Genomic DNA, 22,538 nt, shown 5'->3' on the forward strand with positions numbered 1-22,538 from the left:
CTGTTAGGCGCATACACTGCCATCTACTGTACTGGTGTGTGAGGCCATTCACGGCCAACCTACATTAATTACATTATTTGATGTGGTAATACAAAATTGGGGGAAAGGAAAATTGCCCTACCAACTATTAGCCCTATCTAAAAAAAACACCAACTCATTTCACTATTTAACCATATCCAGTCTTACTCCAGACCAATAGTCTGAGAGGACATAACACTACCACTCAACAACCCCTGCAGCTGTTCTGCAGATGTAAATCATTGTAATCCCAAGTACTTCTCTGCCACCACAACCTCTATTTTCTTTGACTTTCAATCCATTTCTGCAGTACAATTTACAATCCCCGCTATAAAATGCCAAAAAGCCCACCTTACTGAAGCACAAATTATTCCCATCACTCTCTCTTTTGGTCTCTGCCTACTCACAGGAATGCTCTCAGTATCCCTCAACCTGTACCCATCTTCCTCTACGACTCAATTCACTGTTTCGGCATACAACACTTTCTGTACTCCTCTACCCTGGCAACTTCAATCTGCCTTTCTCTCACAGGACACCTCTGATCTCCAGCCCCATGGGCACCCACAACTAACACACATAACTTTCTCCATCGATACCACACATTCCTTCGTCTCATGCTCTCCGGCACACTTCTCACACCTAGGCACCCCCCCACCGTACAACACTGCTGCAACATGCCCATAAACTGTATCAGAATGTATCAAAAACTCAGCATGACAGACACTGTCTTCTCCTCTTCCCCATCCTCTCCACTGGATCTATATCTCATCAAATGGCGGGCGTCGCAGACATAGGGAATCTTCCATTTCAATTGATCCTCCTCAACACGTAATGTAACCCTCATTATCACTCATTTCAACAGAACCCTATCCTGAAGATCAAATCGAGTCACAATTTTTGTCCCTAATTGCGTTTTCCAGAGCGCCCTCTCACTCTGGGCGGACGAAACACAATAAATCATCACGAGCACTCCAAGTTACCTTCACCAACCACTTCTCCACCCGACCTGACACCACATATGGATCAGCCAAAATGCAAGGATCCATTCTCTCTATAAATCTCACTCCATTGGACCAGAATCATCCTAATCATCCTCGGGACAAAGCCCAAACTCTGCGGTCCTCACCGCAGATACTTCATCCTCTCTCTCGCTAGTTTCCATCTCTGAACTACGGGAGCACATATCCCTCTTTTTGCACTTGATGCCAACCTCCCACACCACACCACTTCCCTCTACACTCAACTCCTTAAAGCAGTCATCACTGCTTTAAATTCTATCACAAGAATTTGTAGACTATTGGCCCTCTTTCTGGGACTCACCCAGACCAAGACCAAGCCTGGCCTGTTGAGGAGTGACGGACTCCATCCAAGCTGGAGGGGTGCTCACATCTTATCTACCAACATAGACAGGGCTCTAACTCCCCTAGCTCCACAATGAAATAGGGTGCAGGCCAGGCAGCAGACTGTTAGACAAGCCTGCCAGCTTAGTGGAGTCTGCCACTAGCACAGTCAGTGTAGTCAGCTCAGCTATCCCCATTGAGACCGTGTCTGTGCCTCGACCTAGGTTGGGCAAAACTAAACATGGCGGTGTTCGCCTTAGCAATCTCACTAGAATAAAGACCTCCTCCATTCCTGCCATTATTGAAAGAGATCGTGATACCTCACATCTCAAAATAGGGCTACTTAATGTTAGATCCCTCACTTCAAAGGCAGCTATAGTCAATGACCTAATCACTGACCATAATCTTGATGTGATTGGCCTGACTGAAACATGGCTTAAGCCTGATGAATTTACTGTGTTAAATGAGGCCTCACCTCCTGGTTACACTAGTGACCATATCCCCCGTGCACCCCGCAAAGGCGGAGGTGTTGCTAACATTTACGATAGCACATTTCAATTTACAAAAAAAAAACAGACGTTTTCGTCTTTTGAGCTTCTAGTCATGAAATCTATGCAGCCTAGCCAATCACTTTTTATAGCTACTGTTTACAGGCCTCCTGGGCCATATACAGCAATCCTCACTGAGTTCCCTGAATTCCTATCGGACCTTGTAGTCATAGCAGATAATATTCTAATTTTTGGTGACTTTAATATTCACATGGAAAAGTCCACAGACCCACTCCAAAAGTCTTTCGGAGCCATCATCGACTCAGTGGGGTTTGTCCAACATGTCTCTGGACCTACTCACTGCCACAGTCATACTCTGGACCTAGTTTTGTCCCATGGAATAAATGTTGTCGATCTTAATGTTTATCCTCATAACCCTGGACTATCGTACCACCATTTTATTATGTTTGCAATCGCAACAAATAATCTGCTCAGACCCCAACCAAGGAGCATCAAAAGTCATGCTATAAATTCTCAGACAACCCAAAGATTCCTTGATGCCCTTCCAGACTCCATCTGCCTACCCAAGGAAGTCAGAGGACAAAATCAGTTAACCACCTAACTGAGGAACTCAATTTAACCTTGCGCAATAACCTAGATGCAGTTGCACCCCTAAAAACATTTGTCATAAGAAACTAGCTCCCTGGTATACAGAAAGTACCCGAGCTCTAAAGCAAGCTTCCAGAAAATTGGAACGGAAATGGCACCACACCAAACTGGAAGTCTTCCGACTAGCTTGGAAAGACAGTACCGTGCAGTATCGAAGAGCCCTCACTGCTGCTCGATCATCCTATTTTTCCAACTTAATTGAGGAAAATAAGAACAATCCAAAATGTACTTTTGATACTGTCACAAAGCTAACTAAAAAGCAGCATTCCCCAAGAGAGGATGGCTTTCACTTCAGCAGTAATAAATTCATGAACTTCTTTGAGGAAAAGATCATGATCATTAGAAAGCAAATTACGGACTCCTTTTTAAATCTGCGTATTCCTCCAAAAGCTCAGTTGTCCTGAGTCTGCACAACTCTGCCAGGACCTAGGATCAAGGGAGACACTCAAGTGTTTTAGTACTATATCTCTTGACACAATGATGAAAATAATCATGGCCTCTAAACCTTCAAGCTGCATACAGGACCCTATTCCAACTAAACTCCTGAAAGAGCTGCTTCCTGTGCTTGGCCCTCCTATGTTGAACATAATAAACGTCTCTCTATCCACCGGATGTGTACCAAACTCACTAAAAGTGGCAGTAATAAAGCCTCTCTTGAAAAAGCCAAACCTTGACCCAGAAAATATAAAAAACTATCTGCCTATATCCAATCTTCCATTCCTTTCTAAAATTTGAGAAAAAGCTGTTGTGCAGCAACTCACTGCCTTCCTGAAGGCAAACAATGTATACAAAATGCTTCAGTCTGGTTTTAGACCCCATCATAGCACTGATACTGCACTTGTGAAGGTGGTAAATGACCTTTTAATGGTGTCAGACTGAGGCTCTGCATCTGTCCTCGTGCTCCTAGACCTTAGTGCTGCTTTTGATACCATCGATCACCACATTCTTTTGGAGAGATTGGAAACCCAAATTGGTCTACACGGACAAGTTCTGGCCTGGTTTAGATCTTATCTGTCGGAAAGATATCAATTTGTCTCTGTGAATGGCTTGTCCTCTGACAAATCAACTGTAAATTTCGGTGTTCCTCAAGGTTCCATTTTAGGACCACTATTGTTTGCACTATATATTTGACCTCTTGGGGGATGTCATTCGAAAACATAAAATGTTAACTTTCACTGCTATGCGGATGACACACAGCTGTACATTTCAATGAATCATGGTGAAGCCCCAAAATTGCCCTTGCTAGAAGCCTGTGTTTCAATCATAACGAAGTGGATGACTACAAACTTTCTACTTTTAAACTCGGACAAAACAGAGATGCTTGTTCAAGGTCCAAAGAGACAAAGAGATCTTTTGTTGAATCTGACAATTAATCTTAATGGTTGTACAGTCGTCTCAAATAAAACTGTGAAGGACCTCGGCGTTACTCTGAACCCTAATCTCTCGTTTGACGAACATATCAAGACTTTTTCAAGGACAGCTTTTTTACATCTACATAACATTGCAAACATCTGAAACTTTCTGTCCAAAAATGATGCAGAAAAATGAATCCATGCTTTTGTTACTTCTAGGTTAGACTACTGCAATGTTCTACATTTTCCGGCTACCCGGATAAACCACGAAATAAACTTCAGTTAGTGCTAAATAGGGCTGCTAGAATCCTGGCTAGAACCAAAATAATTGATCATATTACTCCAGTGCTAGCCTCCCTACACTGGCTTCCTGTTAAGGCAAGGGTTGATTTCAAGGTTTTACTGCTAACCTACAAAGCATTACATGGGCTTGCTCCTACCTATCTTTCCGATTTGGTCCTGCCGTACATAGGACTACCTGGCATGATGGCTCCTTGCTGTCCCCAGTCCACCTGACCGTGCTGCTGCTTCAGTTTCAACTGTTCTGCCTGTGGCTTTGGAACCCTGACCTGTTCACCGGACGTGCTACCCGTCCCAGACCTGCTGTTTTTAACTCTCTCGAGACAGCAGGAGCGGTAGAGATACTCTCAATGATCGGCTATGAAAAGCCAACTGACATTTACTCCTGAGGTGCTGACTTGTTGCACCCTCGACAACTACTGTGATTATTATTATTTGACCATGCTGGTCATTTATGAACATTTAAACATCTTGGCCATGTTCTGTTATAATCTCCACCCGGCACAGCCAGAAGAGGACTGGCCACCCCTCATAGCCTGGTTCCTCTCTAGGTTTCTTCCTAGGTTTTGGCCTTTCTAGGGAGTTTTTCCTAGTCACCGTGCTTCTATACCTACATTGCTTGCTGTTTGGAGTTTTAGGCTGGGTTTCTTGTACAGCACTTTGATATATCAGCTGGTGTAAGAAGGGCTATATAAATACATTTCAGTTGATATTCACTGCACCTGCCATAACAGTTAATTCATCCTCACTCTCGTCACATTCATTTTCCTCCTTAAGCTCTTCCAAAAGTTCTATGAGATCCTCCATTCCATATTCACTCAAAACATATTCCACTTTTCTCCTTTTTTTCTTTTCCACCATCTTCTCCTTCACCAGATCTCCCAGAAGGCTTGTGCAGTCCCGCAGTCCATATTTGTTCATAACGTTCCACTTTCTTCCTTTTTTCTTGTCTGCCATCTTACCGCATCTCAGCTCATCACCATCCTTCCCTGCCTCTTCGATAAAGGACTCATCTTTGTATCTGTGCCATTATAGCATCTGTGATAGCATGGAAACCTAGTCAGTTGCATTCAACCGAAATATGTCTTCCGCATTTAACCCAACCACTATGAATTGGAGAGGGCGAGGGGGTGCCTTAATCAATATCCAGGGCAGTGCCATTGAGGCTATCTCCATTTTAAAGTCGTCAATTTTCTTGTTCTTTAGTGGCTGATTGCTCCCAATTTATAGGAATCACCATTCAGTTGACTACTTTTAAATAGTGGAAGCCCTCAATGGCAAAGTCCATGCTAAAACAGGTAATATCCATGATGAGTCCTCTATCTATCTCTATGGCTTGAACAAGTTCTGGTACAGAGAAAAAAAACTAGAAGTTAGCTAGATAGATACTCTGACATTTAGGAGAAGAGTATCAGGGTTGGCCCTTCATTTATAGCTCAATGACAAGGGTATAGTAGCTAGAAGACAGTGGTCAGCTGTGCACATGTTACTTATAAATTGTCAATGTACAAAAAATGCCATTGTTACTAAGTTTGCTCATTTTGCTAGTGAAATGTACTTTAAATTGATAAAACAATAATAAAAAAACAAATTGGGCTGTTTTCAAACGGTTACTGTGTGACCAAGAACAAATTTGCATGAAGCTTTTTTAGATGTTCGTGAACGCAGCCAATGCACACGGAAGTGAAATGACATTCCGTGGAGTGACGTCGGAAGGGCACCGGCAGTCAGCAGAATTGACCCTAGTTACAAATGCCCCGTTCATCCCTGATTACAAGGAATTAGCTATAGTCTCATGGGTTGAACGTCGGGAATAACTGACAAAGACAATACTCGCTGATCATCACTGTATCACTGAGATGTCGGGAGAGACGAGTTCACAGGTGAGAGACGTGGCTAGTTAGCTAGCACTCTGCATAGCATAACGTTCATACCTCAGTGATAACCTTTGGCGGAGTGAGGCATGCGCCATTTTTACAGCCAACCCGGACCGCGCTGATTGGTTTACTGTCGCGCCCTCCTGCACCTCGGAGCTCTACCATTGGAGAATACATCTCATATATCAAATAATTGACATTACAAATAACATCTGCCTCGACAGTCACCATTAGCAGCTACATCATTGAACATGTAGATTAGAAACTGTTATGTTTTAGTTTTCCCTTTCTAATGACAGATTGGCCGTTCCCGTAGTAAAAACTATGTGTGTTAATTCATTAAATAACAGTATAATATGATGTTCATGCCTGTCAGAGCTTCTATGGCTGCTGTACAATGCCTGCAACCAATGTTGCCTGTGTAGTAGCCCCGAGATTGCCGAGCAGCTCCCCTTGGACAGCCTCGCAGGAATATCAACCCCACAGAGAGAAGAACGAGATTGAACTTCACTTCATTTTCTAGGGCAGTTGTCGATCTCCAAGGCATTCGTATTCGATCGCAGTTACGGATTTAGGTAAAGGCGACATGGGCAGCCGCCCTGGGCGGCACGGGTAACCCGCACAAAAAAATCGGAATTAGTGTCAACACAAATCGGTTTTCTATCGCTTATTTGCACGTCACGTCAATGATATCATGCCACCACGTGGGACTGTGGGTCAATTAACCTTGTCGGGGTGGGCGCCCTGATTCTAGTTTGTGAGCTAGGCAGGCGACTGCCTAGGAAGGTCTCTCTATGATTATTTATTTGTGTTGTTCCAAATGTCTGAATAAACGTTACATTTAGTGCAGAATTGTGCTTTTTTTGGCGGGGGTGCTGAAGGGGCTGTTTTCCCAGGGAGCCATACAAGCTAGAACCGCCACTGCTCGATCGCCAAACATTTCTGTAAAAAGAAAAAAACGATAGAGCCTTGAAATTCTATTTCTCTTCCGTCTGGGCTGCTGGCGTTAGGTGTACACTATTCAGCTGCCCTGTGCGCCAGGTAGGCGAACTGTTGCCATTTTGAACCTTCTCTTATGACTGAAGGTACAAACGCTGCCTTCCCGGAGGGCCCAGAGGAGCAAATCAAGTGCACTATGTGTTTACTGTAGCAGGCACAATAAATCTACAGCCAAATTGATACTGAGATTTCAAAACGTTTAAAACCATGACTAGAGAGACTGTCAACAAATACAGCAAAGAGCTGCTGTTTTATGATTGAGTACATTCTTACTCAGCACTGATAACACTTTGTATTCAATACTTTTATAAGCAATTTCAATTTAGCGCTGCAACAAGAACTGCATCGGTAATGAATGAGTAGGAAAGTGTATCTATAGGCTTGCGTTGATATTATTAGCGGCATGGGTCTTTTTTAATATCGAGGACTAAATTACTTTCTCTGTTCATAGAAGCAACAACATGAATTTCCCTTTTTGGCCAGTGACCCTTTTTGGTCAGTGTCAGTGGAGGAAAGGGAGAGCATGGGGCTGTTGAGTCTCATCCTCAGTCTGCTGCTCTCTCCCTCCGTTGAGACTAGAGGTCGACCGATTAGGATTTTTCAACACGATACTTATTATTGGAGGACCAAAGAAAGCCGATACATAGGTAACACTGTTTGTAACAACTGAGGTGGAACCAACAACAGGAGTGGAACTCACCCAGCCTCCCAGACCTGCAGTCGAGAGGAGACTACCAGGGCACAGACCGTATGTGAAGTGGCCTGGCGCCAGTGACAAGAAGTTGTGGGAAACAGTGAATACTGACCTTACCTTGACCCTCGAGAAACTTCAAGGCACAGTGGAGAAGAAGTTGGAGAGGATGGGGGACATCATCTATGAGTACGGGACAGAAATATTTGGAGTGGAAGAGGCAAAAGGAGGGAGAAAGGTTCCAACCCCACCAGTTTCCAGGAGGCAACAAGACATCAAGCGCCTCGTACAAGAAAGGCGACAGCTTAAGAAACAATGGAAGAAGGCCTCGGAAGTGGAAAAGGAGGGCATAGAGGCACTTCAGGCTGATATCAAAACCCGGTTGGCATCCCTCCGTAGAGCAGAGAACCTATGGAAACACAGAAGGAAGAAAGTACAAACTAGAACTCGATTCTATAAAGATCCCTTCAAGTTCCTTAAAAGTCTCTTCACAAAGGAAAAAAGTGGAGCTCTAAAAACAACAAAGAAAGACCTAGAGGAGCACCTGAGAACAACAAACTTTGACTCAAAGCGAAATGAACATCTGGCCATCCCATCAGATATCCCACCCGTTGAACCCCCGGAACATCACATTGAGACCAGCCCTCCGACATGGAAAGAGGTGGAAAACACAGTTCGACGGGCAAGAACAGCATCAGCCCCGGGGCCAAATGGAGTCCCGTACAAAGTATATAAGAACGCACCAGATGTCCTGAGGTTCCTCTGGAGGCTTATGAGAACAGCTTGGCAAAAGAAGATAATACCCAAAGTGTGGCGTAGGGCAGGCGGGGTCCTGATCCCTAAGGAGAAGGATGCAGTGAACATCAGCCAATTCCGCCCAATCTCCTTACTGAATGTCGAGGGCAAAAAGGGACCTCCATGTAGTCTTTCTCGACCCCGCCAATGTATTTGGCTCTGTGCCCCATGAACTCCTGTGGTCTGCCTTCAGATTTTTCCACATACCGGACACCATCACAACCCTGGTGAATTCGTGGTTCCAGGATCTGCAGTTCTGCTTCACCACCTCATGGCAGTGTCTGAATGTAGGTATAATGGCGGGATGTACCATTTCTCCGTTGGCATTCATAATGGTAATGGAGGTTATCATCAGATCCTCAAAATGGGTTGCTGGTGGACAGCGAATCGACTCTGGTTTCCGCCTCCCTCCACTCAGAGCCTACATGGACGACATTACAACATTGACCACCACTGTCCCATGCACCAGGAGACTGCTCAGAAAACTTGAGGAGAATATCAGCTGGGCCCGTATGAAGATTAAACCATCCAAGTCACCCAGCATCTCGATTGTGAAGGGAGTACTCTCTGACCTGAAATTCTTCATCGGAGATGACCAAATCCCAACAGTGTCTGAGCAGCCGGTAAAAAGCCTTGGAAGGTGGTATGATGCAAGCCTGAAGGACAAAGACCAGGTGCAACAGCTGCGCAAAGACATCAGTAGTAGCCTACAGTCCATCGACAACACCCAGCTACCTCGAATGTTAAAGGCCTGGTGTCTGCAGTTTGGTCTCCTACCCCGGGTGTTGTGGCCCTTAGCAGTGTATGAGGTTCCAATCTCAACAGTGGAGAAGATGGAAAGAGGAGTCACAGTCTACTTAAAGAAGTGGCTCGGAGTTCCACGATGCCTTACCACCATAGGCCTCTATGGAGATGGTGTCCTCAAGCTGCCCCTCACCAGTCTAACAGAGGAATTCAAGTGTTCAAAAACCAGGCTCCAGATGACACTGAATGAATCTCGAGACCCAGTGGTGAGCAACAACGCGCCGACCTTGGCAACTGGGCGCAAATGGAGGCCAGGAAAAGCAGTCCAGGAGGCAACACGAGTCTCACCCAAGGACGCTACACTTGGCGTCACAACCAAGTCCTTAAAAACCTTGCGTCCGCCCTGGAGGACAGGCGAGCTGCCACCAACTCCCTACCACCCCAGCAGCATCACACCCCTTACGGACAAACTTTGTCCGCGAAGGGGCTAAACCACCGAAGAGCGGCTCGACACCAGTAGAGCGAGACCAGCTGCGCTTGGCCCGCGACTGGAAAATGCTAGCTGACATTGGCCGGCAACTTGTGTTTCCTCCGGAGATCGCAACCACCACCCTAAGACCTGACATGGTGCTCTGGTCCCGTTCGCTCAAGAAGGTCTTCATCATTGAGCTCACAGTACCCTGGGAGGACTCAGTAGATGAGGCTTATGAGCGAAAACATCTGCGCTATGCCGATCTAGCTGCCGAAGCACGGCATCATGGCTGGAACACAGAAGTCCAACCAGTGGAGGTGGGCTGCAGAGGTTTTGTGGCAACATCTACAACCAGACTGCTTAGAGACCTTGGAATTAAGGGCCAGAGCCAGCGTTCGGCAATCAAAGCTGTATCGGAGGCGGCAGAAGGAAGCAGTCAGTGGCTCTGGATGAAGAGGAAAGACTCCAGCTGGGCCCCGAAGTGAGAGGGCCAGGAAGTATGCGGTCAACAATGCTTGACTCAGGGAGGAGGACTCCCCTGCCATGCATAGTCCCATGGGATTGTTGGCTATCAACAACAAGGCAACTCCTATGACTAATTGGGAATGGGACGCAAGCGTAGGATTAATCACCCTGTCGCTGGCCGCCTTTGGGGAGGGTGTATAGTGTGAAAGGCCGAAACACCCTAGGAACCAAAGGTACACTACTGACGATGCGCTCCCCAAATTTCACCAGGCTCACTGTTCATTAACTCTTGGAAGTGCTTGCACAAAGGATAGCAACATCTCATCCTGTGTTCTTGGAATCTGTAATAATGACAGTTACAACAATACTGAATGAACATTGAACACTTATTTTAACTTAATATAATACATACATGAAATCAATTTAGTCTCAAATAAATATTGAACCATGTTCAATTTGGTAAAATAATACAAATACACAGTTTTTGAGTAGAAAGTAAAAGTGCAGTATGTGCCATGTAAAAAGCTAACGTTTAAGTTCCTTGCTCAGAACATGAGAACATATAAAACATACCAGTTTACCAAACATACCATACCCAGTTAATACGTTTTTGGTTGTAGTTATTATAGGACTTCTGACTATTTATTTCTGTACCATTTGTATTTCATATAGATTTGACTATTGGATGTTAATTATAGGCACTTTAGTATTGCCAGCCTAATCTCGGGAGTTCATAGGCTTGAAGTCATAAACGGCGCTGTGCCTCAAGCATTGCTAAGAGCTGCTGGCAAACACAGTAAAGTGCTGTTTGAATGAATGCTTACGAGCCTGCTGCTGCCTACCACCGCTCAGTCAGACTGCTCTATCAAATATCAAATCATAGACTTAATTATAATAAACACGCAGAAATATGAGCCTTTGGTCATTAATATGGTAAAATCCGGAAACTATAATTTTAGAAAACAAAATGTTTATTCTTTCAGTGAAATACGGAACCGTTTTCTATTTTATCCAACGGGTGGCAGCCCTAAGTCTAAATATTGCTGTTACATTGCACAACCTTCAATGTTATGTCATAATTATGTAAAATTCTGGCAAATTAATTACGGTCTTTGTTAGGAAGAAATGGTCTTCACACAGTTCGCAACGAGCCAGGCGGCCAAAACTGCTGCATATACCCTGACTCTGCTTGCACTGAACACAAGAGAAGTGACACAATTTCCCCAGTTAATATCGCCTGCTAAAATGCATTTCTGTTAACTTAAATATGCAGATTTTTTAAAATATATACTTCTGTGTATTGATTTTAAGAAAGGCATTCATGTTTATGGTTAGGTACATTTGTGCAACGATTGCTTTTTTTCGCAAATGTGCTTTTGTTAAATCATCCCCCGTTTGGCGAAGTTGAAGTAGGCTGTGATTAGATGATAAATTAACAGGCACCACTTTGATTATATGCAACACAGGACAAGCTAGTTCACTTAGTAATATCATCAATCATGTGTAGTTAATTAGTGATTATGTGAAGATTGATTGTTTTTTATAAGTTAAGTTTAATGCTACTGTAGCTAGCAACTTACCATGGCTCCTTGCAGCCACAAGGTCCTTTTGATGCTGCACTCGCATAACAGGTGGTCAGCCTCCCACGCAGTCTCCTCGTGGATTGCAATGTAATTGGCCATAATCGGCATCCAAAAAGGCAGATTACCGATTGTTATGAAAACTTGAAATCGGCCCAAATTAATCGGTCGACCTCTAGTTGAGACTGACCATCAGATGCTCGCTCAGTTGTGCCTCACAAGTAATACAACAATGGATCTATTGCCGGTGTGATCATATAGCCTACCTTAAATTTTGATAGATAATTTTAAGAAATGGCCTGAACAACAATACATTGGCAGGGCAATTTATGCACAGCCAATATGCAGTGAAAATGTATTGGGCCATATAGCTTACTGCACAAACCTCATTGCTACAGAACTATTTTTAATTGGGTAATGTTGCACAGGTGTATGTTTTTTTACTCAAAAAGTGATCTAGACTCAGAAAAGGTTGTTGACCACTGTTCTAGAGTTTTCCTGTTAAGACGATCAACGTTTCCCTTCACTGTGGCAATTGGGATCAAATCAACGCTATATTAGCCACTTTCAATGCAACATACCGAAACAAAACGAACTATGCAAGAGATTTTGTTGTAGGCAAAACACATAGGTAAAGAACTTCCCTGATTCCCTGTAATAATGGTATGGGAATAATAATGCATTTTATTTTGTAAAGTGGTTTCTTGCATCAAACAACACAACATTTTCAGTCACCTCCTTGTCTGAAGGAGAAGTGGATAAACAGGTTAATGTCAAGCCCTGCATGTTTTGTTTTAAGTCTCATGGAATGTGGGCCTACATTGAACATCACACATTGCTACTGTAGGCTGAATGATATAACAGCTATTCCCATGTTAAAATGTTATGGGATGCATTTTCTCCATTGTTTTTGATAGTAGACCTCTCTGTCAGGCCTACATTATGATCAAATAGCCACAGTAGCCCACATGGCCGCTGTTAAAACTGTAACTTAAGGCAGGTACAGCCTCCGTGTTCACAGTAAAAGCGTGCTGGAAGTTGCACAGCATTTTCACAACATTCAAGTTTGTGCTCAGCAGACCTGAAATTTGCTGTGTCGATTTTTTTGTTGTTGTTGTTGATGAGAGAACATTGCCTACAACATCCAATGTGTCAACTCTTGTCTTGTCCTTTAAAACCTAAAGGTTGTCACTTTTGAATGGGATCCTTTTTATATCGGTGCTTTCCACATACATACATGTCTATTTCATGACCATTTGGAAAATGCCAATAGGCAAATGATCTTACAAAAGACCATCGCTACCCCTCACTGCTCATAATAACTGACACAATGAATCTGCACACTTGACTTATCAGCTAGGACCAGGGAAATGGGGGTGTAGGACGTTGAGGCATGGTTCAGTATCTCTAGGGCTAGGCTGTATGACTTGCCACTGCTCCCCACATAGACACAGCAGGCTTTCACAGCTCTACAGACGACACAAAGTGCTGCTCTGCGTGTAGAAGCTAAGGTTTCCTGAGAACTATGGAGGGACCTTATAAGTACGTCAGGGTAAGAGGAAAGCAATTCATGCAGCGTTTTATGTTTATATTATGATATGGAGCAGTTGTATGTGGCTTACAGTGAAAGTTGGGACAATACGAAGGGAATCACTGCCAGGAACTGCAACTACATGTAGAAATGTAAAAACGACGTTATTGGAAAAATGGCTGTTGCAATGTATTGCTTGTGTTTTTCCAACAGAATGCTAATGGGAAAGTTAGCCGGGTCATAAGAATTGGAACCCGAAAGAGCCAGGTAAGATACCTTTGGTGGTTGAGTGGAACGAAATCGCATGTGATTTTTAGGTTTAAGGTAATGTCATTTTTCACTTTAACAATTTTTCCCGGTGTCAGTGAAACTACTGTGGAGTTTGAATAGGTTATAGCGCAGAGTGTGGCAACTCTTTATCAGATAAGCTTCTCTTCTCTGTTCCCTCAGATACAGCAGTCAGGGAGGTCTGCTCCTCCTGCAACAGAGATAGTCCATTCACTGCTCCAATAATGTCTAGCCTTTTACTACAGCTTCTTATGTTCACGTCCCAGTGATTTGATAACGCACGGCTGAACATTTGCTTCTCGAATAGACTATGATATTCAGTATTATCCAGGAAGTGAACTAGCTAGAAACCAACCATCCAAAATGTGCACACACACAAGTTGTCATCCAAATTGCATGAATTTCTGTCAATTTATTGACCTCAGCTGGCTCGTATTCAGACGGACAGCGTTGCAGAGAAGCTGAAGAGACTGTACCCCGATGTCCACTTAGAAATAGGTGAGTCCAGATACACTCGTAGAAAAAAAAAGTGCTATCTAGAACCTATAATGGTTCTCTTCCTTTGACTACGGAGATGCGTCACAATAAGATATGTACAATACAGTAATTCAACGACTATATCGCTTTGTATATGTCCTTGTCTTTCTGTGTCAGTTGGCATGACAACTACAGGGGACAAAATCCTTGACACAGCGTTATCAAAGGTAAATCTGTTTATAAACTAAAGCGTTTCTCATCAGAACTCAATTATTGCCCAAATTGTTCATTTTACTTGACTCAGTAGTATGCCGAAAAACACTTTTAAGTTCTGAGCTAAAAATGTAATGGGGTTAACAGTTAGTAACCTATATGCTTTCCAAATGCAGATTGGAGAGAAGAGCCTTTTCACCAAAGAACTGGAGACTGCTCTGGAGAGAAACGAGTAAGTCTCATTTTGTCTTCTGGATCCACACAATCAACTCCTTATTTTCAAAGTTAAAAGAAAAACTATAGAAAATGTTCCAAATGAATAAAAAAAAGTTGTTGATGTATTGATTGCGTATGTCTTCACCTTTGATAGTCATCACAGCTGTAAATCATTTTTAATAAGATTCTATCAACTTTGCACAACTCTTAAGGCAACATTTATTTATAGTTTTTTGTCAAAATGGTTCAAGCTCAGTAAGTTTGGGTGGCGGTTATTGATGGACAGCAATTTTCCAACCTTGTCTCTGATTTGCAAGCAAATTCAAGTCAGGACTGAGGCTCGACCCACTCATGAACAATCGACACCTCTTGAAAAGCCATTCACTAGGCACTGTACATTCAAACTGTAGGGTACATTACTATTAGTTTTAATGTGAAAAGCCACTACTGTCGAGGTACTTTCTTTATTACAATGTAATGGCATGCATTTTGAGTAGCTTCAAAATGTCATTAATGTCTTCAAGACTTTGATTTGTGCAGGTGTTTAATGTCCAGTTTTTTTCTCCCTCAGTCTTTGCTCTGAAGTGTTGCAAAATAAATGACTCTGTTGTGCTGTGTCCTATAGAGTAGACTTGGTGGTCCACTCTTTGAAAGACTTGCCCACGACTCTACCTCCTGGCTTTACCATAGGAGCTGTGCTAAAGTAAGTTGGCACAATAGTGCCTCTGTAAGGATCCACAGGGAAATCAAACACACTGTCCTTATTCATCTGGGCTATGTGTATATACATTTATTTTGAATACTCCAAGCGCGCCAGTGTATAACTTTTTGAATATCTACTATTGAAGTCGGATTCTCTTCACCACTACTGTGGAATGAAGTAGCCTCCGATATTTTCATGGTAAATCGTTTTTTTTTCTTCTCCTACCTGTTCATTTAAGGCGCGAGAACCCCCATGACGCAGTGGTCTTGCATCCCAAAAACATGGGAAAATCCCTTGACACCCTGCCCGACAAGAGGTACAAAACAGTTTAATTTTACTCATGACATTGTTTGAAGATTCTTTTCCAATCTGTTTTAAAGGAGTGGCTTGACATTGATCTTGATGTTTTTTTTTCTTTTCATAGTGTGATAGGCACAAGTTCCCTACGACGGGCTGCTCAGCTAAAGAAAAGATTCCCCCACCTGGAGTTTAAAGATATTGTATCCTTTCTCTCAGTGCTACGTTCACTCACTGCCATTCTCACAGTATAGCGAAGGATTAAAACAAGATCTTCATTTCAAATCTGATGCACATTATATCAGTAATGAGCACCATCTGTAGAGGGTTGTGAGTTTGTTTCCTTAGTGCGTTTTTTCCAGCGAGGAAACCTCAACACGAGGTTGAAGAAGCTGGATGAAAAGGACGACTTCTCGGCCATTATACTGGCTGCAGCTGGACTCCGTCGCATGGGCTGGGATAGCCGAGTCAGCCAGGTACAGTTAAAGTCAAAAGTTTACCTTTACACCTTAGCCAAATACATTTAAACTCAGTTTTTCACAATTCCTGACATTTAATCCTAGTAAAAATTCCCTGTCTTAGGTCAGTTAGGATCACCACTTTTTTTTAAGAATGTGAAATGTCAGAATAATAGTATAGAGAATGATTTATTTGAGCTTTTATTTCTTTCATCACATTCCCAGTGGGTCAGAAGTTTACATACACTCAATTAGTATTTTGTAGCATTGCCTTTAAATTGTTTAACTTGGGTCAAACGTTTCGGGTAGCCTTCCACAAGCTTCCAACAATAAGTTGGGTGAATTTTGGCCTATTCTTCCTGACAGAGCTGGTGTAACTGAGTCCGGTTTGTAGGCCTCCTTGCTCGCACACGCTTTTTCAATTCTGCCCACAAATGTTCTATAGGATTGAGGTCAGGGCTTTGTGATGGCCACCTCAATACCATGACTTTGTTGTCCAACTTTGGAAGTATGCTTGGGGTCATTGTCCATTTGGAAGACCCATTTGCGACGAAGCTTTAACTTCCTGACTGATGTCTTGAGATGTTGCTTCAATATATCCACATCATTTTACTTCCTCATGATGCCATCTATTTTGTGAAGTGCACCAGTCCCTCCTGCACCCCCACAACATGATGCTGCCACCCCCGTGCTTCACGGTTGGGATGGTGTTCTTCGGCTTGCAAGCCTCCCCCTTTTTCCTCCAAACATAACGATGGTCATTATGGCCAAACAGTTATATTTTTGTTTCATTAGATCAGAGGACATTTTTCCAAAAAGTACGATCTTTGTCCCCATATGCAGTTGCAAACCGTAGTCTGGCTTTTTTTATGGCGGTTTTGGAGCAGTGGCTTCTTCCTTGCTGAGCGGCCTTTCAGGTTATGTCGATATAGGACTAGTTTTTACTGTGGATATAGATACGTTCATTTCTAGGAGACAGAACGCTCCTCCTTCCTGAGCGTTATGATGGCTGTGTGGTCCAATGGTGTTTATACTTGCCTAATATTGTTTGTACACATGAACGTTGGTACCTTCAGGCATTTGGAAATTACTCCCAAGGATGATCCAGACTTGTGGAGGTCTACACCTCCAATTGACTCAAATGATGTCAATTAGTCTATCAGAAGCTTCTAAAGCCATGACATCATTTTCTGGAATTTTCCAAGCTGTTTAAAGGCACAGTCAACTTAGTGTATGTAAACTTCTGATCCACTGGAATTGTGATACAGTGAATTATAAGTGATGAAATCTGTCTGTAAACAATTGTTGGAAAAATGACTTGTCATGCACAAAGTAGATGTCCTATCCGACTTGCCAAAACTATAGTTTGTTAACAATACATTTTTGGAGTGGTTGAAAAACGAGTTTTAATGACTCCAACCTAAGTGTATGTAAACTTCCAACACTCCACATCACAACACCTTGTCCATAACATAGAGATAAATCAAGAGTCATCTTAATTAATCAAGATTCATTGTATGTGGTTTTTAGACTATGTAAGCCTATATATAGCCTTTAACTAGGGCCCTGGGTTTTTCCAAGCGGTCACATGGTCATGGAAAACCTCCTGGCCCTACATAATGTAGCCGCCTACCTAAAATATTGGGCAGTTACCTTTCATTTGTGTCTTTGCATTTTGCAGATCCTGGGCCCTGAGGACTGCATGTACGCTGTTGGACAGGTAGGTAGATTTATTTTATGAAGGAGAAATGGGCAACTTTAACTCTTTAACTCTCATACCTGTGCCTAACTGTTGTTAAAACTGAATATTTTACCCTGAAAAGGCTCTGTGTATGTGAGGATTAGAATTTTCAGTGTGGTCTTAACAGACTGAGGGTCCATTGCGTGGCTGTGTTCCAGGGGGCTCTTGCCATTGAGGTGCGGGCCAGAGACGAGGACATCCTGGAGATGGTGTCTGTTCTGCACGACCCCGACACGGTCCTGCGCTGTATAGCAGAGCGAGCCTTCCTCAGACGACTGGCAAGTCTCACTCTGTCTTGTAGATGTTTTGTTACACTGGACAAAACACTATATCTGTGAATTGTTGGCTGCTTGTCAATGCTACTTAATATAAATACTCATAACGGACCAGTTTCCCCAGACACAGATGAAGCCTAGTCCTGGACTAAAAAGCATGCTCAATGGAGAATCACCATTGAAAGTTTATTTTTAGTCTAGGATGAGGCTTAATCTATGTCTGGGAAACCGGCCATTTAAGGTGCAATTGCAAGTGAAAGAAGAAGAAAAAAGAAAATAAAAAATAAGTAATGATAGGCTTTATAACCATGTCACATAAACAGTACTTAAAGGGGCAATACGGAGTTGAAACAATCACAAAGCATTTACCCCACCTCTATTTTGGTAAAAAGCTGAGGGATGGGCCTGGAAAAATGTGACTACTCACAAACTTGTAGACAGAGCTATGAATGCAAGGACTGACCAGATCTACCTCAATTACTTCGTACCCCTGCGCATCGACTCGGTACTTGTACCCCGTGTATATAGCCAAGTTATCGTTACTCATTATGTATTTATTATTACTTTTATTACTACGTGTAGTTTTTTCTTTTTCTTTTCTTTTTCTCTGCATTTCTGGGAAGGGCCTGTAAATTAAGCATGTCACTTATTATTATTGTTTACGAAGCATGTGACAAATGCGATTTCATTTGATTAATTTAGAAAATGGATGCAGCAACCTCAGATTACCCCCTTTTAACCACTGCACGTCTCATTATATTTGAAACTCCAGTGTAATCACTTTCGCTTCTTGTAGGAGGGGGGTTGCAGTGTACCGGTTGCTGTCCACACTGAGGTCAAGGACTCTCAGGTAAGGGCTTATGACATTTGCTTAAGTGTGAGTGTGTGTCGTTGCATACCCGTGGTTATGTGCGTGCGTGCCTTTGTAACTGTTGTGTTTTGTTTACCAAAGCTCTACCTGACGGGAGCAGTGTACAGCCTGGATGGTTCAGACAGCCTCAAGGAGACCATGCAGACCAGCATTGCTTCAGACAATAAGGTCAGACTAATGATTTCTCAACCCCCACAGTCAACTCTTCCAATTAAACATATCAGCTCATCAAGGGTCTCCCTTCTCAGGGCGTATTTATTTGGTTTATTTAAGCCGTCTTTCCTCTGTGGTAGGTGGAAGAGCGAGTGGATGAGCGGGTCCAGCGTGTTGGCGTAACAGCGAACAACATGCCAGGCCCGGCCCAGGATGCATCTGAGAAGCTAGGTCTAGACTTGGCCAATCTACTGCTGAGTAAAGGGGCGAAGGAGATCCTTACCGTGGCCAGGCAACTTAACGATGCGCGATAAACTCACTTTGTGCCCCCAGCTGGGTCCTGGAGGTGTAACCTGCACTCACCGGTACTCATGATATAGAATAGCACTGTCAGCACCACCAGACGCGGGTTTGAGTAGTATTCGTTTTCGTTCAGTTTGATTGAGCCTGCTTGACGTGCCAGAACATTAACTGCCAAAATAATGGAAACGCTTGAGTAAATGAAGAATGCAAAGCATATTAAGACGGGAGCTTCCACAGAGGTTTGGTTCCTGAGTTAATTAAGCAATTAGGATCCCATCATGCTTAGGGTCATGTATAAAAATGCTGGACAGGCCATAGGATCACAATTCCCTCATTCACAGGCATGAATGTTCACTCGATGGTTTGATGAGCCTGAAAACAATGTAAGCCATATGACGTGGCTGTTTCAGTCTCCAGATCTCAACCCAATTGAACACTTATGGGAGATTCTGAAGCGGCGCCTGAGACAGCATTTTCCATCAGCAAAACACCAAATTATGGAATTACTCGTGGAATAAGGGTGTTGCATCCTGCTTAATAGAGGCACGTTGAAGCTGTCATGGCTCGTGGTGGCCCAACACCGTATTGAGACACTTTATGTTAGTGTTCCCTTTATTTTGGCAGTTACCTGTGCACACATTGAGGGACTCCATTTCTCAGTGGGGATCATGCTACCTCTTTCATCAACAGAGCTCTGATAATCTTGTTTGATGAATGACGCGTGTGACACATTAGCGATGTCTGTTAAACAGACCCGGAACATGCAGGCAGGCTACAGTGACAAACTCTAGCTTATGAGTACTATCAGACCGAGTTCCAAGGCCACCTGTCTAAAACACCAGAGCGTCTATTATTATTACTACTCGGCGTATATCTATTTTTCTATTTCCCATGATCGACGTCAAGACGATAGGGAAAAAACTGCATATAAAATGCAGATGATGAACACTGGATGCAGTACAAAAAAGCTAAACTCACTGTCTGATGTCTGATACCTGTGGCATTTTCCTCTCACTGTGTTCACAAGTTCAATGTGTTTTGATCCTGAGAGGATTTTTATTGCTTGCTTGCCTTTGCTATACCAATTTTAAGAATATGAAGCAGCGTAAAATAACACCCAACAAATGCCATCTGCCTACTTCAAAACGGCCTCCATTCATAAAGCGTCTCAGAGTAGGAGAGCTGACCAGGTACTCCCCCGGCCATGTAATCTTATTCATTATAGCAAAACTGATCCTAGATCAGCACTCCTATCCTGAGAAGCTTTCTGAATACTGGCACAGGTTTGGTATGATCCAGCCTACTACTCAACAACTTCAGAATTTCAACAAGTATTCCATAACCATAGCACTAGATATGGCTCCAACGGTAACTATATGTGTGTATTATGAAAGAAATAGAGGAAATAATTGAATGTAATGTCATAAGCTACCTTTTAGATCATTTGTGGGTTTTTGTTGACAAACCTTATGCTGTCAGATACCATCATGTTGTGCCTTACTTTAGTTGTCTATGGGGCTGCTGTGCGTACAGCTTTGCTTCCAACCTAATACAACCTTATTACCTTGAACTACACGTATGCCTTTTCCGTTTTACCCTTAGAGCCTGCGCAGGTTTTCCTGAGTGTCGCCCCATTGTGACCTCTCCCAACTTATATTTAGCAGAATGCGTTATGTAACATATGTTGCATTATGTTACATCACGTGGTGTTTTGTTGTTTGACTATCAATACTTTGAGGGTGGTTGTGCCATATTTCTGTTTGGCAGCTTTCTGCTTTTCCACTGCAGTGCCCAAGACATTTTTTTTTTAAGAAGATGCTGGTCAAATGATACTTGCTATACCATCTATCTATTTATTGTTGCAGCAATCATCATGACATGACAGGATGTGGAAATGTAACGCAATCTGGAAGCGTCACACTTTGCTTTGTCACTTTCATGAGTTCTGTGTCATAAAAAGGAGCCAGCCTCAAATAAAAGCCACAAGTTGCTCTCTAGTTTTTTTATTACTCTCTAGTATTTTTTTTTTATTTGATTCGTAGTTTATTATTCAACCAATGTTCGGTAGAGCACCCGTGTTTTCATTTTCTTCGTTCTTCTCGGTCTTAAAAGGGGGCAATCTGCGGGTGCTTCATCCATTTTGGGACTTCTGAATTAAGGAAATGTTCCCATTGGTTCTTGAAGAATATAACTTAGAAATGCCTCATGAGCTTAGTTCAACTGTCGTGCCTCATCAGAACCCAAATTATAAGCTTCTTTCACTCCTATGTTTGTAAACAAAGTAAATATAAACAAACATGCCTCAATATGGTTAAAACTATAATTGTAATATCATGATTGGTCAGTCCTTGCATCCATAGCTCTGTCTATGAATTTGAGAGATTTTTACTGAAACGGGTGGGGAGAACACAGTTATTGTTTCAACAGCTTTAAAGGGAAAGTTCAGTTTACAAAGTAATGTTAGATGGTTCGTTCCTCACCCTGAAAGCGATCTGGCCTCGGAGAAACTAATCCATGTTTCAGTTTTCTTTAAATAGCCACTACAAATTTCAGCTAACTTTGGCCTCCATAGTGGAAATTCCATGGAAGTCGTTCTACCACAGCAGGTTCATCCCATCTGTTCTTCAAACAATAAAAATGCTTGTTCATATTGGCAGTTTGAAGTGACTCAAATCGTATATAGCTCAGGACCTCAGACTGGTGCAAAGGTTCACCTTCCAACATGGCTTACATCTGCTATGACAGGCTCATTGTCCAGCCTCCCTTCTAGGCTTCTATTTTTCCCAGTCTGTTTGTTTCTAGTCCTCCTTGTTTCAACCCTTGCCTGTCCTGACTCCGAACCCGCCTGCCTGACCACTCTGCCTGTTCTGTCTACCAGCCTGCCTATCCCCTTGTACTGTTTTGGACTCGGATCTGGTTTCTGACCCCTGCCTGGCCTGACCTCGAGACTGCCTATCATCTGGTACTGTTTGGACTCTGACCTGGTTTATTAACTATCGCCTGTCCCCGGCCTGCCTTTGTTATAATAAATATCAGAGCTCTATCTGCCTCCTGTGTCTGCATTTGGGTCTCGCTTTGTGCCCTTATAGCTTTCCCCATCCTGATGAGCACTTCCACAGTTTACCCTCCTGCTGAACTTTTCTTCCTGCGGACTGAATCCCTGTATGGCTGTTTAATTGTGCATGCATCTAAACAACCATAGTCAATGTCAGTTCTCCCTGG

The 22,538-nt window shown here is 43.0% G+C and overlaps 1 protein-coding gene across 2 annotated transcripts; it reads left to right on the top strand.

The window, feature by feature from the left end:
- The first annotated feature begins 5,834 nt into the window (after positions 1-5,834).
- On the top strand, positions 5,835-21,313 carry LOC118386197 (porphobilinogen deaminase-like). Of its 2 annotated transcripts, none has more exons than XM_035773736.2 (14): positions 5,835-6,050; positions 13,535-13,588; positions 14,035-14,107; positions 14,264-14,313; positions 14,476-14,531; positions 15,141-15,218; positions 15,457-15,534; positions 15,643-15,718; positions 15,878-15,991; positions 17,655-17,693; positions 17,873-17,992; positions 18,786-18,839; positions 18,942-19,028; positions 19,154-21,313. In XM_035773736.2, the coding sequence occupies exons 1-14, from the start codon at positions 6,027-6,029 to the stop codon at positions 19,325-19,327; spliced, it is 1,077 nt and encodes a 358-aa protein (XP_035629629.1). In that variant the 5' UTR covers positions 5,835-6,026; the 3' UTR covers positions 19,328-21,313. The 2 variants fall into 2 exon arrangements, with proteins under 2 accessions (XP_035629629.1, XP_035629621.1); XM_035773728.2 differs by lacking the exon at positions 5,835-6,050 and adding an exon at positions 13,204-13,342.
- The last annotated feature ends 1,225 nt before the right edge of the window (positions 21,314-22,538 follow it).

This window comes from Oncorhynchus keta, chromosome 1 (genome assembly GCF_023373465.1).
Source record: "Oncorhynchus keta strain PuntledgeMale-10-30-2019 chromosome 1, Oket_V2, whole genome shotgun sequence".
NCBI lineage: Eukaryota > Metazoa > Chordata > Actinopteri > Salmoniformes > Salmonidae > Oncorhynchus > Oncorhynchus keta.